The sequence below is a fragment of the Triticum aestivum genome, chromosome 5A (assembly GCF_018294505.1).
Source record: "Triticum aestivum cultivar Chinese Spring chromosome 5A, IWGSC CS RefSeq v2.1, whole genome shotgun sequence".
Lineage (NCBI taxonomy): Eukaryota > Viridiplantae > Streptophyta > Magnoliopsida > Poales > Poaceae > Triticum > Triticum aestivum.
In genome coordinates, this window is record NC_057806.1 from 455261050 (window position 1) to 455275560 (window position 14511).

The 14511-nt window shown below is 42.9% G+C and overlaps 1 protein-coding gene across 1 annotated transcript; it reads left to right on the plus strand.

Moving 5' to 3' along the window:
* Nucleotides 1-277: 277 nt before the first annotated feature.
* LOC123103965 (alpha-amylase isozyme 3A) lies at nt 278-2151 on the plus strand. The gene is made up of 4 exons (XM_044525672.1): nt 278-483; nt 572-704; nt 799-1604; nt 1695-2151. The coding sequence occupies exons 1-4, from the start codon at nt 391-393 to the stop codon at nt 1971-1973; spliced, it is 1311 nt and encodes a 436-aa protein (XP_044381607.1). The 5' UTR covers nt 278-390; the 3' UTR covers nt 1974-2151.
* Nucleotides 2152-14511: the final 12360 nt, after the last annotated feature.

Here is a 14511-nt window from a genome sequence, read left to right on the forward strand (position 1 = left end):
GTCGTACGCGATCGAGCCTCAACAAGATAGTAGTACTGGAGTACGTGGATTCTGGACGCCCGCCTTTCGCCGCTTCGTTCCTCCTCGAGTAGCACGATAACGGATTGGTACTACAAGTGTTAGCCAGCAGCACAACCGTACGTACTAGACGATTGTGCGCTGCGGAAGACGGCGATTGCCTTATCCATTTCCGTTCGGGTCATCCAGAACACATTCGCCGGCGGCCGGAGCGTCCTAGCCGTCCCCCTATAAATACCCCCTGGGAGAATGTCTGCTTCACAAAAAGCAAACAAGTTCTATATCCAGCTGACTAGCCACAAGTACTACGCACGTACAGTGTTAGCGCTACACACACGTACGGACATCCGAGTGTGCGCACGCACCAGAGCTATGGGGAGGCAGATCGCCGCCCTGTGCGGCCTTCTCGTGGTGCTGCTCGAGCTCACGTCCGGCGTCAATGCACAGACGGAGATCCTGTTTCAGGTGATGCACGAATGCACGGACGCCTCCACGTAAATTCACAGCTAGCTAGACCACTGATGTGTTCGATCGGTCTTGTGCATGCATGCAGGGGTTCAACTGGGACTCGTGGAACAAGCAAGGTGGCTGGTACAATATGCTCAAGGCCCAGGTCGGCGACATCGCCGGCGCCGGGGTCACACACGTCTGGCTGCCGCCACCTTCGCACTCCGTTTCATCTCAAGGCACATCCACCATCTACACCTCTACGGGTCACGTGTGCTCTTGCTGCCTCAGTGCATGGCACGCCTCCTAACTCTGCAACGAACGTGCATGCAGGCTACATGCCGGGCCGGCTCTACGACCTGGACGCGTCCAAGTACGGCACGGCGGCGGAGCTCAGGTCGCTCATCGCCGCCTTCGGCGCCAAGGGCATCAAGTGCGTCGCGGACGTCGTCATCAACCACCGCTGCGCCGAGGACAAGGACGGCCGCGGCATCTACTGCATCTTCAAGGGCGGAGGACCCGAGGGCCTCCTGGACTGGGGTCCCGGCATGATCTGCAGCGACGACACCAAGTTCTCCGACGGCACGGGCAACCGTGACACCGGCGCCGACTTCGCCGCCGCGCCCGACATCGACCACCTCAACCCGCGCGTCCAGAAGGAGCTCTCCGACTGGCTCAACTGGCTCAAGTCCGACCTCGGCTTCCACGGCTGGCGCCTCGACTTCGCCAAGGGCTACTCGGCCGACGTCGCCAGGACGTACGTCCAGAACACGAGCCCCGGCTTCGTCGTCGCGGAGATATGGAACTCCCTCAGCTACGACGGCGACGGGAAGCCCGCCGTCAACCAGGACGCGGAGCGGCTGGAGCTGGTGAACTGGGCCAAGGCGGTCGGCGGCCCTGCCATGGCGTTCGACTTCACGACCAAGGGCATCCTGCAGTCGGCGGTGCAGGGCGAGCTGTGGAGGATGCGGGACAAGGAGGGCAACGCTCCCGGGATGATCGGCCTGTTGCCGGAGAAGGCGGTCACGTTCGTGGACAACCACGACACGGGCTCGTCGCAGAAGAAATGGCCGTTCCCGACCGACAAGGTCATGATGGGCTACGCCTACATCCTCACCCACCCTGGAGTTCCATGCATCGTACGTGCATGATCGAGCCATACCTTTTCTTATTGCATTTCTAGAATGGCCACGCATGATCAATGTCCAATACTCTTATATGTTGTGCAGTTCTACGATCATGTCTTCGACTGGAACCTGAAGCAAGAGATCTACGCGCTGGCGGCGGTGAGGAACCGCAACGGGATCAACGCCGGGAGCAAGCTGCGCATCCTGGCGGCGGAGAGCGACATGTACGTGGCGGCGGTTGACGAGAAAGTTATCGTCAAGCTCGGACCGAGGTTCGACGCTGGCAGCGTCATCCCGTCCGACTTCCACGTCGTGGCTCACGGCAATAACTACTGCGTCTGGGAGAAGAGCGGCCTTAGGGTGCCGGCCGGGCGGCGCTAGCTAGCTAGACGTTAGCAACTTCGCACCGGCGGCCAGACCGTTGTACTCCTACAAGAAATGTTTGTTCCAGTTCGTAGACCACGCAATAAAGTTTGTACCCCTACCGCTCTCCTTCCAACTTTGCGGAAGGAGCGTGAGCTATCAAATATATTAATTTTACAAGTTTGATATTGGGAAACTCTTTCCTTCCACTTTAGCTACATTTCAGTCAGCTGAAATTTCACTTTTGGGTCAGTCGATTTTGGGGTCATTGGATTTTTCTTTGGGGAAAACTTTGTTTTTGCTACTCTAGTTTTTGCCAACTTTGCTTATGCCACTCTAGAATTTGACATTTCACTTTTGCCACTCTTAGCTTTTGACAATATATCACTTTTGCCATTCCGTGGCAAAAACAAATAATTTAGAGTGGCAATTGTGATACATGTCAAAAGCTAAGAGTGGCAAAAGTGAAATAAAAAATTATCGTTTTTGCCACGGAATGGCATTTGTGATGTATTGTCAAAAGCTAAGAGTGGCAAAAGTGAGATGTCAAATTCTAGAGTGGCATAATCAAAGTTGGCAAAAACTAGAGTGGCAAAAACAAAGTTTTCCCTTTTCTTTAAGATTCGTGCTATGTTCTTTCCCCTGACCTATGTTGTTTGTTGTGTGGGCTTTTTTTTTGACTGACCCCTTAATTCGGCCAGTTGACTTTCTTGTGGGCCGAAGCCCATTAATAGTGTGATCCATCTCTGACTCTCTTCTTTCGTTTTTAATATTTTTTTGTTTTTATGTACTTTTGTTTTTGTTTTTCTGTTTCTCTTTGTTAGTTGGTTTTATTTTTATTTTGTGGATATTTTTTGGGATGTTGGGTGAGTGTAATGTACACACATAAATAATTTGCAATATGTGCACAAATTACACTACTATATGATTATTGTTTGCGTACTAAAAAAGTGTAATGTAAGAGCGTAGTTGTTTGCAAGTTTTGCGAACTTTTTTTCTTAATTTTTCAATGGGTTATAATAATGCTACTAATTCATTCTTTCTTATTTAATTAACTAATTGTTTTTTCTCTTTAAAGGGTAATACTAATGACACTAAATAATTATTCCTTAGAAAAACTTACTATTTTGATTTTTGTTTTAGTTTCTATTTTATTTTATTTCTTCTTCTTAAAGGGTAATACCAATGTTAATAATTCGTTCTTCCATGGAATGCCTCATTATTTTGATTGTGTTCTAGTTTTTATTTCATTTTATTTTTCCTTAAAGAGTAATATGTAGGCTACTAATTCATTCTTTCTTGAAAACTCTGGTATTTCAGTTTTTTAGTATTATTTTATTTCCTTTATTCTTTGGTGATAATACCAATGCTGCATTTCTTATCAGGAAATTTCCTTTTCTGAAAATTACACTATTATATTCTTATTCCTGCATATTATAAAAATGTGCAACTTCTGTGCAAATTGTTTGCCAAATATTTCATTATTTGTTTTATTATTTCCATGTCCATTCATCTTAACGGGAAACCAATGACACTAATTCATTGTTTCTTAGAAAACTTCAATATTTTAATTTTCTTTAAGTTTTTATTTTATTTTCTTTATTCTTTAAGGTTAATACCAATACCTCTAATTCATTCCTACCTAGGATTTTTTTTGTAAAATTTCACTATTTGTGCTTATCCTTGCACATTTTAAAAGCACAATTTCTATTCAAATGGTGTGCAAATTTTGTCATTATTGTCTTTTTTTACTTCTTTTTCTTCTTAAACTGTAATACTTATACCACTAATTCAATATTTTGATCCGGAGAAGTAGAGACAACATGGATCAAATGCCAATGCTGCAAATTCATTCTTTCTTTAGAAAATTTTCTTTTTGCGAAAAAATTCACTATTATGTGTTTATTCTTGCATATTATAACAAAGCACAATTTATGTGCAGTTTCTGTGCAATTTTGGTCATTATTTTGATTTAGTTTTTTATATCATTTTCTTTCCTATTTAAGGGTATTTTTGCTTCACTTTTTTATTTATGTTTTATGTTTCTATGGGGTTTTCCTTTTCCCTTTTTCTTTCCTTTATTGGTTTTTTTGCGGGGTTTTGGCCGAGTGTAATGATATACAAACAAATAATATATAATATGTGCCAGAATTTCATGATTATATGATTATTTTTGCATATTACGATAAATTGTAATTTTGGTGCAAAGTTGTGCGCAAGTTTTTTTAGTTGTTTTTCTTCTTAAAAAATACATTATTTCAGTTACACTATGAGGGAATTATAGAAGAATGCAAAAAATGCACTATACTTTGCTTATTCTTTGCATATTTCAAAAAGTGTAATATCAGTGCAAATTATGTGCAAGTTTTGAAAGTTTTTTCCTTTTTCATTTTCTTCTTAAAGGCTTTCATTCTTTCTTAGAAAACTTCATTATTTTGATTTTGTTTTAGTTTTTTCCTGAAAGGTTAATATCAATGCCAAAAATTCATTCTTCCGTAGAAAACATAAATTTTTAATTTTATTTTAGTTATTAATTCATTTTTATTTTGTTTTAGTTTTCATTTCTTTTCTTTTGTAAGGGTAATAACAATGTCACTACCCCATTACTAATTTTTTTGCGAAAATCTCACTACAATATGCGCAGTTTTTTTATTTCTGTTTTCTATTTCCATGTGTTTTTGTTTTTCATTTTCTTTCCTTATTGGTTATTTTTTGTTTTATGTGGGTTTTTGGCTGGGTGTAATTATATACAAACAAATACTATATAATATGTGCCAAATTTCGTGATTATATGATTATTTTTGCATATTACGATAAAGTGCAATTTCGGTGCAAAGCTGTGCACAAGCTGTTCTTAATTTTCTTTCTTATTAAAGGAAATACATTTTTTTATTTCCACTATGTGTAAATTATAGTAGAATGCAAAAAATGCACTATTATATGCTTTATTCTTTGCATATTTCAAAAAGTGCAATTTCAGTGTGAATTGTATGCAAGTTTTGATTTTTTTTTTCCTTTTTCATTACACATATAGTCACTAATGATTGCACAACACACATTGCGTTGCCATTCGGATAATGGCTATGACGGCTTGTTTTCCATGTGATTAATTAAATGCTAATGGCTGGTGTTTAGGCTGATCATAATGGTAGTATCATAAGCGGTACCATGCATGCCAACTAGATTTTTTGGATGATGTGACACACAATTAAATGAGGAAAGAGAGAGTGTGGTATCATATCATGATACTGTATCATATTAAATGTTGTACTATTTTGTGTCATGCATGGCAATTAATAAGGCAAACTAAGATACTAACTTATGATACTATGCATTACGGAGGTAGTATCATATGCATGATACTAGTATATGATACTCGTCATTACAACCAATCTTAATGAACTAAATATTGTTTATGTGATTGTGCGGTTGTGTGCATGCATGTATCCCATGGAAGTGAACAAATGAACAAATGATTGGTTCAGTTCGGATAATGACCGGCTAAAGATCATGCATGGATAGACTCTCAAGACTGACTCATGCAGCGCTCTGTCCCTCCATTCCCACTAGGAGCAAATTGACTGAAACAAATCTGGTTCAATCGACTGACCCATTTCGTTTTCAGTTGATTGATCTCCAGCCGGTCCCCTTTCCTTCACCCGACGGATCGCACGCGAGCCATCCGCCGCCTCCTCTATGTGACATGTGTACACATACCTTTGGCGTCTCTCTTTCTCCAACGTCATGTGTGTTGCAAAACTATCTTCCGCGACAACACTTCTGTTGCGAAAAAATAAAGACAAAAAAGCGAAAAAATGAAGACAACAAAAATAACAAATATTTTTGCAACATTGTCTGTCTTGCTATTTGGTTTCCTCAGCAATACCCATGTTGCAAAAATAGTGATGAAAAAAAAATCTGCAACATCGACTATGTCGAGAAAGATTTCTGCAATAGAACCTTTGTTGTAAAGTATTTCTGTAACACTGCCCTTGTTGCAATAATGAGAACGGTGTTGGATGCTGGATACCTGTACAAATGATAGTTGGCCGACGTGTAGCGTGGCCCTTGGATATTCGTACGTTATTAATCATGTGTTCACTTAGAGCAGCTCCAACAGGCGTCCAAAAACTGGGCCGCGCGCTAAAATCCAGGTTTTTTGTGCGCCGGACAGCTTCAGCAGAAACTATAAAAGAGTGCGCGCGCAAAAAAGGGTTGTGCGCGCGCTGAGAAACGCTATCAAAAGCTGTAAATTTGAGGCGCCGAATTGCACGCGCTTCACAATTTACACTATGTGTTCTTTTGGGCGCGCGATTCTGAGCATCTACTAAAGTAATGTTGGGTCCAGCGCACTAAATGTGCTACAGTGGCGCGCTAAAACTATTTAAGGATGTGAAATTTCTGTGCACCTATTAGAGATGCTCTTAGAATTGCTAGCACTACAGGGAAAGTACATGTCGCCATGTGGCTCGATGTAAACTGAGTGTAAAAACACGGGCACTTGGCTTGCTTCCTCGTACAAATGATCAAGCGTATTCCGTTGGGAAGAGGAGGTACGTGGGGGAAAAAATTGAAATCCATAGGCACTATTTTTATAAAAGAAATCCATCCGGATGAGATCATAAAAAATCCGCCCACAACGGGAGTCAAACTCCGGTCTGAAAAGGAGAAAGATGTTGTGGCTGTAAACTAAATGACTCACTGCGAACCACCTTTACCAAACTTGATGAAGGTTAATGTAGATGCAAGCTTTATTTTTTCCGTTCTTTTCTTGACTTAAAAAGGTAGACGATCCTATTTGGTCAGATACCTAACGAAAAATTATGATTTTGTGAATCAGACTACACTGCTGCTACTGTTCATGGACATGATGGAGCCTTCGTCCGAGCCCATGGCATGTGGGTTGAGCATGCGCCAAATAATCTGACCACTAAGGCCTTGGTTGTGCGGGATGGTGTGATTAGCATGTGACACGCTTCAGAATGTCATTATTGAAACGGATGCTGAAGGTGTTGTCGACCTATCAAAAAAGAGGGATGAAGGGAGATCTGAAATTTCTTCTATTCTGATGGATATTGAAGGTATCTCCAAAGGTTTTCATAGCTTCGATGTGGCTAAGAGCATCTCCAGCAGCGCCCCCAACAGACCCCCAGGTCTTTTTTTTGGCACCGGCCCAAAAAAGGTCCAGTCGCACTTTTAAAACCCCATTTTTCGCCTGTTAGGCCTGAAACTGGCGCGAAAGAACGGCGGGCCCGCCGAGTCAGTGACCCCCGAGCCTCGTCGTCCTCGTCGTCTCGGTTTCTCATGGGGAATCAATGCCAAGGCTGCCGCCAGTCAGCCTTCCATTGATTCCTTACGTGTGGCACCGTGCGGTGACGCGCCCCCTCCCGTCACACGTACACATGCGTTGCCGCCCCCGCTCGCTATAAAAGTCGTCCCCTCCCTCACCGGTGAAATCACCCGCCTGCAGCCCCCCTTCTCTCGCCGCCGACGCCCTCTCTCCCCGTCTAGCCACCGCGTGCACGCACACCCCGATGGGTGAACGGTTCCCCGGTGATGCGGCGGCGGCCAACGGCTTCGGCCGCCGCTCTCTCCATGAGTGGGAAGCTCACCTCCTCCATGAGGCGAACTACCCGACGCCCCCGACATGCACACGCCGGGGCGGTGGAGGCTCAGCGCCAGGGGGCGTCCCAGTCCCCCCTCTGCCCGACGTCAAACACCCCGGATACTTCCATGCTGAAATCGAGCGTGTGCGGACCTCCCTGACGGAGGAGGAGCGCGCCCTCCCGGAGTACGACACCGGCAACCACAAGGCGTGGGCGGCGTACTTCGAACGCCGGCAGGCGGAGCAGCTCGCCTTCGTCAACAACACGCCGGTGGTCAGGGGGCGCAACAACAGCGACGGCCGCCGCTTGTGGTGGGGCGTCCCTGGCCGCACGCTGCACGCCGTCCTCGAGTACCTCGAGAACGACAATGATCTGCCGCTACAGTAGCCGGCGGCCTCGGCCCCCGTCAGAGTGTCGGCCCGTGGCTGCCGTGGCGAATGCTAGGCGGGTCTTCCTCCTCCTCCTCCCGATCCTCCTCCCACTCCTCCGGGTCGCCGGCGGTTGTCAGCGTCAAGCCCGAGCCCGTGAAAACGCCGCTCGACCAGCGCACCTGCAGTGCTACCCTCGTCATCAACGAGGGCGGCCGTGCCTCCTCCTCGGCTCCTCCCCACCTCGTCAAGCCGAAGACAGAGTCGGGGCTCGCCGCCGTGAAGAGAGAGCACAATGATGTGCTCGACGACGAGGCGGCCATGAAGTGGGCACAGGAAAATTGGGCCCGGTTGGAGATGGAGCGCCATCGTCGCGCCTTGGAGGAGATCGCCGCGCACCGTCATGGGTGCGTCGAGGGCGGCATCATGGTGCTTGAGGACAACGACGACGATGCGCCGCCGCCGGCCAAACAAGTCCGTCAGGGCGACCCCGGGCAGGGGTCCAGCAGGGACGACCGCGTGAAGAAGGAGAAGGGCGACGACGACGGCGGCGACAGCGACTACGCCACGTTCAGTGAGTTCTTTGGCCTGTAGGTGTGGCCCTTTTGTCTTTTTAGTAAATTTTATGTTTTCTATGTAAAAGACCATGGAATGCCTAATCTATGACGTGTTTGCCGAATTTATGGTGTGTTTGCCGAATCTATGCCGAATCTATGTCCTGTCTGCCAAATTTCGACCGAATATCTTTTACAAAACGTTTAAAAGAGGGCGTCTGGGGGCGGTGGCTGGGAACCCGATCGCCCCCATGGCGAAAATATCGCTGGTTCACCCCCAAGCGGTGCATTTTCTAGCCCCCCCGGGGGGCGAACGGCTGGAGATGCTCTAACGTAAGGCGAGAGGCTAACCAAATGGCACATCTTTGTGCCCGTTGAGCTAGTCGTACTAGAAGAAGATGCTTGTGGATTAATTTTAATCCTAGATTCCTCACATCTTTGTGCTATCTTCTTTGCCAACATTTCTAATCAGTTGTATTAAGCTATATAACGGGACCATTCTTGAGTGTGATAAATACACGAGGCACTACTTTTGGAGGGGTAAAGACTTGGAAAAGAAAAACCCTCCCTTGGCAACTTGGGGCCGCATTTGTGAACCTAACTATCAAGGAGGGGTTTGCATTCTAAAATTTGAAGCTCAGAATGATACTTTGCTATTAAAAATGGTACATAAATTCCTCAATTGCCAAAATATTCCGTGGGTTAAATTAGTATGGGAGTTTTATTACCAATCAGGGCTACCTCCTGAACAATTTGCCAACTTTTCCTTTTGGTGGAAAGACTGCTTGAAGCAATTGGGAACTTACAAAACTCATGCTCCATGTTTGCTTGGAAATGGCAGGGCCGTGTCCTTCTGGACGGACCCCTGGCAGAGACAAAGTTTACAATTTGTCTGGTCACACCTTTTTTTCTTTTGCAAAGAGCCTACATTTGTCTATGCATCAAGCTCCTCCACTTGAAGATGTTGTGTCACTTTTCCACCTACCTTTGTCAGTAGAGGCATTTTCACAATTTCAACAATTGGAAATTCTGTAAGATGGCATAGCCCTTGGTGATGACCCTAATTCTTGGCAATTCCCAACAAACACTTAGCATCTCAAGGTGGACCAAGCATATAAACTCCTGATTGGGGATTCCATACCAACTTTTGCTATTTCCTGGCTTAAAACTTGTGATCAACTCAAGCACAAAATATTTTTTGGCTCCTTCTGAATGATCGATTGAACACCAGGCAGCTTCTACAGAGGAAGATTTTCTTAATTTAGATTACGCTTGTGTCATGTATGACCAATTTGTTTTGAAGTCAAGGGATCCTCTCTTCTTCCACTGTCCATTTACAAGGGCAGATCCAGCGTAGGGTCGTGTAGGGGCGACCGCCCCGGGTAAAGTTTTAGAACCTAGGGTACCCCTACTGCTTTGGCCAGTAGCCGCATGGGAGGCAGAGATGCTTTCCTGTACGTTTTGGTTGGAGGTGAGGTACTGAGGTCGAGCAGGAAGGAAGACGAGAAGAAAAGAAAATGATTCGTTTGTTTCTTGTGAGATGGGCCTATGAGGTAAGAAGTAAAGTCCAATTAAACAGAAGCCCCTTATTTTATCTCTATACACAGCCGTATCCAATTCCCTCTAATTTTCAATCGATCAAATACCTAGCATCAAGCAATGTCTCAAAATACCTAGCATCAAGCGATTACACTCGCGCCGCCTTGCTGTGGCGCTCCCCAGCTCCAAGTCCAACCGCTCGTGCCGTCCGCACGGACAACAATGCCATTGGCTCCATCACGTGCGGGAAAATATCTGGTGCACCAGAGCTTGTGGTGCTACCGGTGCACCAAACTTATATTGTACTTTTCAAATGTTCAAAAATATTGAAAAAAAAGTTTAGCACACTCACACAACATTAATGTAGGTTGTCATAAAATTTCAAGTCAAAATTCGAAACATAACTCGAAAAACAAAAATGACAAATTCAACACTAAGTAGTACATAACATAACTTGGGCTTTAGATTTGGCCCATTATCATACTGATGTCAAATTTATCTTTTTTGCATCTCAAAAAATATTTCAAATTTTTATACGAAATATTGTGACATCATACATTGATTCTGGGTTAACATGCAAGATTTTTTCCCCAGATTTTTTAAAATATTCTATGACATCTGGTGCACCGGTAGCACCACAAGTGCGAGTGCACCGGATACATCGCCCCAATAGAAACATCCAGCGAGCGGCCAACACATGCAGCAGGTTCGTTCGCTATCCCCTAATCTTCTCCTCTTTTGTCATATCATTCTTTAATTTCTTATCACACTGGTCTAGTTCTTGAAAGTTGATTATTGAAGATTAATTACGAAATTTGATGTTTTGGGAACTTAAGAAGAAGAAGCGGCTTGATTCTTTTCTCAGAGTAATTAGTCCAGACCGTCAGTTTGTGATAAAGAATGGAAGATTCAACCAGCGTGTGTCCAGTTAGACTTTATATGATTTTTCTATTGCATATATAGTTTTCTTGCCTAGTTCTCTGAGAATGAAACTAATTTGAGCAATTAACTGTGTTGATTGTATTGCCTGAATGCAACTACTTCATCCATTAATCTTCTCGATTATCTTATTTGATTGCGTCGTGTCCTTGTTTCTTTTCCTTTAAAAAGTCCGTCCCAGGTAACTTCAAATCCTAGATCCGCCGCTATATTTACTAAAATTTACTAGAGGAACATCTGCCCCACTTGGTCAGTTTTGTTAGTTGGGATACAAGATCAAGTTGGCAACCTCAGAAATTTATTGACTCTGCCATTTGCTATGTACATCACCATTCCGATTGCATGGGTACTTGGAATACTAGGAATGCTTTCATCTGTACGGCAACTGCACCAAGTCTTTATGCTTGCAGAAGACACTTCAAGGAAGAGTTGCAATGGCTGGTGTTACAGGCCGAACGGAAGTCCTATAGATCCCTAGCAGACTAGGTGCCTAATTTCAGATAAGCAATTTACTTGCTCGTTCTATCCTCTATTGTAATTGTTGATGTAACTTTCTGCAGCTCTAGCCTTTAGGCCTTTGTTGGTCAGTTCGCTTTCATTTGCTTATTTCTTCTTCCTTTTTGCTATACATGGATTTGGCTTTATGAGAAAATATATAAAAATATAATGCGGGAAGAGATTCATATAGTTTCGGGTAAAAAACGTATATGCCAACGCCTACAATTAACACGTGCATGGAGATCATACCATGACGCACACATGTATTAGTTGTGTGCATTTGATGGAGAATGTAAATTTTGGCAAATTGCATCAAACAGAAGTACACAATACTGGGATTTTTCCTCATATATGATTCTAAATTTACGGTTATGAACTTGGCCTAACATTTCGGGGTACTCCATTGGTCTCTAGCATAATATACTTTTAACTTTGAAATATGTACGCGTATGCGGGCCCTCGCTAGAATAGTAAGGCACAAGCCCTACTGTGTAACTTTTAATTCATGAATATGTAATAAAAGCCAAATAGAAAAGGACAGTGCAAAAAGAGATATGGAAAATAAACTAAGGAGAACTATCTAACTGAGAATCAAGGCTCTCTGATGTCTTTTGTTTGGCATCATGTCTTACAAGGTGGAGGTTCCCTTTTGTGTTTCTTTTTCGGGAGGCAATGATAGGAGTTCCTTTCTTCAATATCTTGCCGTTCTCATCCCATGATAAATATGTCCATGGAAATATTCCTTGATAATTCCTGGCTTGAGAAAATGCATTCATTAATGAATGATATACAGGCCCCTTATTACTGGAGTGACAACAAGCTTGGGCAAAGAGCAGCCCCTGAACAGATCAATGCGAGTTTCTTCAAAGTATGAGGTACACAAGACACGGTTCTAATTTGAAAGATGGAAGGATTTTCTATCCACCTGATCCATGGTATTTATTTTCTCATGGAGCGATAACCAGAATAGGATCTTATGCTTCAGTTGACATGCATTTTTCTAGAGCCATTTAGACACGAAGTGTGCTTCCTTTTTTGGCCTAAAGGCCTTGCGCATTTTCAAAGATGAGTAGTTTGGAAATTTTCAGGAGTGTGCACATCTATCAGTAGAATTGTTTCTCACTATGCCAGTTATAGGATACCTTGAAGGGTGTTAAATTACCGAAAAGCCTGAACAGACATGGCCGATAGAAGCAATTCTCTAGTGCCTTCTCATTTAACTTCATGAAATAAGCTAGAACCCCTATTGTTCACACAAATGTATTAGTTTGTTAAAAATCATATGTTGGTGTTTGGTCAACTTACTTTTATATGGCTAATGGAATATGCATTATCTGGTCTTGTATTAAGCTAAAGCCATTTTCAGTTGAAAAGTAAATGGCTTGGAACGTTCCGTTACCATGGAAGGAGTACACATGCCCGCTTACCCATTATAATCCTTGAAAGAAAGAGCGGATATTTGACGACAAACATAACAAAGAACAAAGAGGATAATTCAAGGAAAAACTACTTGAACGCCTCATACACTCTAGAATTCCCAGCTAATTGCAACTAAATTGGGCAAGCGTACTACACAACTTTCATTGGGATATTTGTTAGCTCAAGATATTTCCATGAAATAGACACAACACATATACATCTACATAGATGGATATGCTTTTGTCATGTTTTTATGCTTAGTTCGATTTGGATAAAATCTAGTTTAATGAAATGTTGAAAATATGAGCACATAGTTTCCATCAAAAATAAGGTTCTACTTTAGGACTAGCGTATTTCTAATATTTAACATTTGAATCTTAACACTATTAATATTACTAGCGGTTAATGGTGTGAAGTACAATATGGTAAGATTTCTTAATATTGTGTGTTACAGGTAGCAAGAATAAAAATTATATACTACATTTAGTGGTGTAATGATCCATGAACAAGTAGAATTGTTTTGTATAAATATGTAATAGCCATTAATTTTCACTCGGCTAGGAGAGAAGATGCAACATAGCTACTAGGTGTCCCTCATAACATGTGCCTAGTTTGTAGTGAAGGCCGCACGCTCGTCATGCGTGTCAATCAATAACCCGACTTGATGAGAGCCTCTGTGGACTCATTTATGACGCACACAAGTCTTTTCTTATGCAGATAACACTTGGGGAAATTACGAGTCTTAGAAATACTGAAAGCACAAGAAATCATAGATCACAAGTTTATGTCACGTTGATTGGTGAAATGAGATATGAAAAGAAAGTTAAAATTCTTACCATATGCTTGACCGTAGACTTAGTGATCTCACAGACAGAGAAAGGTATGTCAGGTTTGTTCTTGCTGACTTGCTTCTCGAGAAAATTCCAGCTCCTAGGTGATACACCCACACAGTCGACGTAAAAGATGTACCTTTCGAACGGTACTTCCCCCTGAATATAAAGACCTACAAGAAAGAAAAATAAATTTTGGAGAGTAATACATTGTTGCATACATGAATTCAATGTTATCCATATATAACTTTACCCCTTCTTGCCCCAATGCATCTGTTGTAATCATTAACTTCAGCTTCATATTCAGAATCAGACGGACCACTGCAGTAGATTTTATCACCACTGTTCTGCTCCTCATCATCACTGAATTTCATGTTTTCTACTTTGGTTGGCATGGGAACCTGTAAATGGCATTAACAAATTACAGTCAAGATATATCGAGTTGTATATATTTTGCATCTCATCAAGTATTGTTAACAAATTTAAACAATCCACACATCCGCTGTTGCACACTGCCTCAAGTATTGTTATATTAAGTTTTCATAGATGAAATTTTCTGAAGTTTTTAAAACTTGTCAAAAGTATTCAAAAGTGAGTTTGTTTCAAAGCCCTCGCCACAAGGAACACTAATATGCAAATGAAATATAAATTTATCTTTCACTCGGAAAATATAATAGATTTAAATTTACAAGTCAAAAGAAAAAGAGGTGGGTGCGTGGAGAGCCAAAAGTTGTATGGAAGCTGCATGATCATACATATAGTAGTTAAACTCAGTTGGATGCATGCTTGCCCCCGTGTCACAA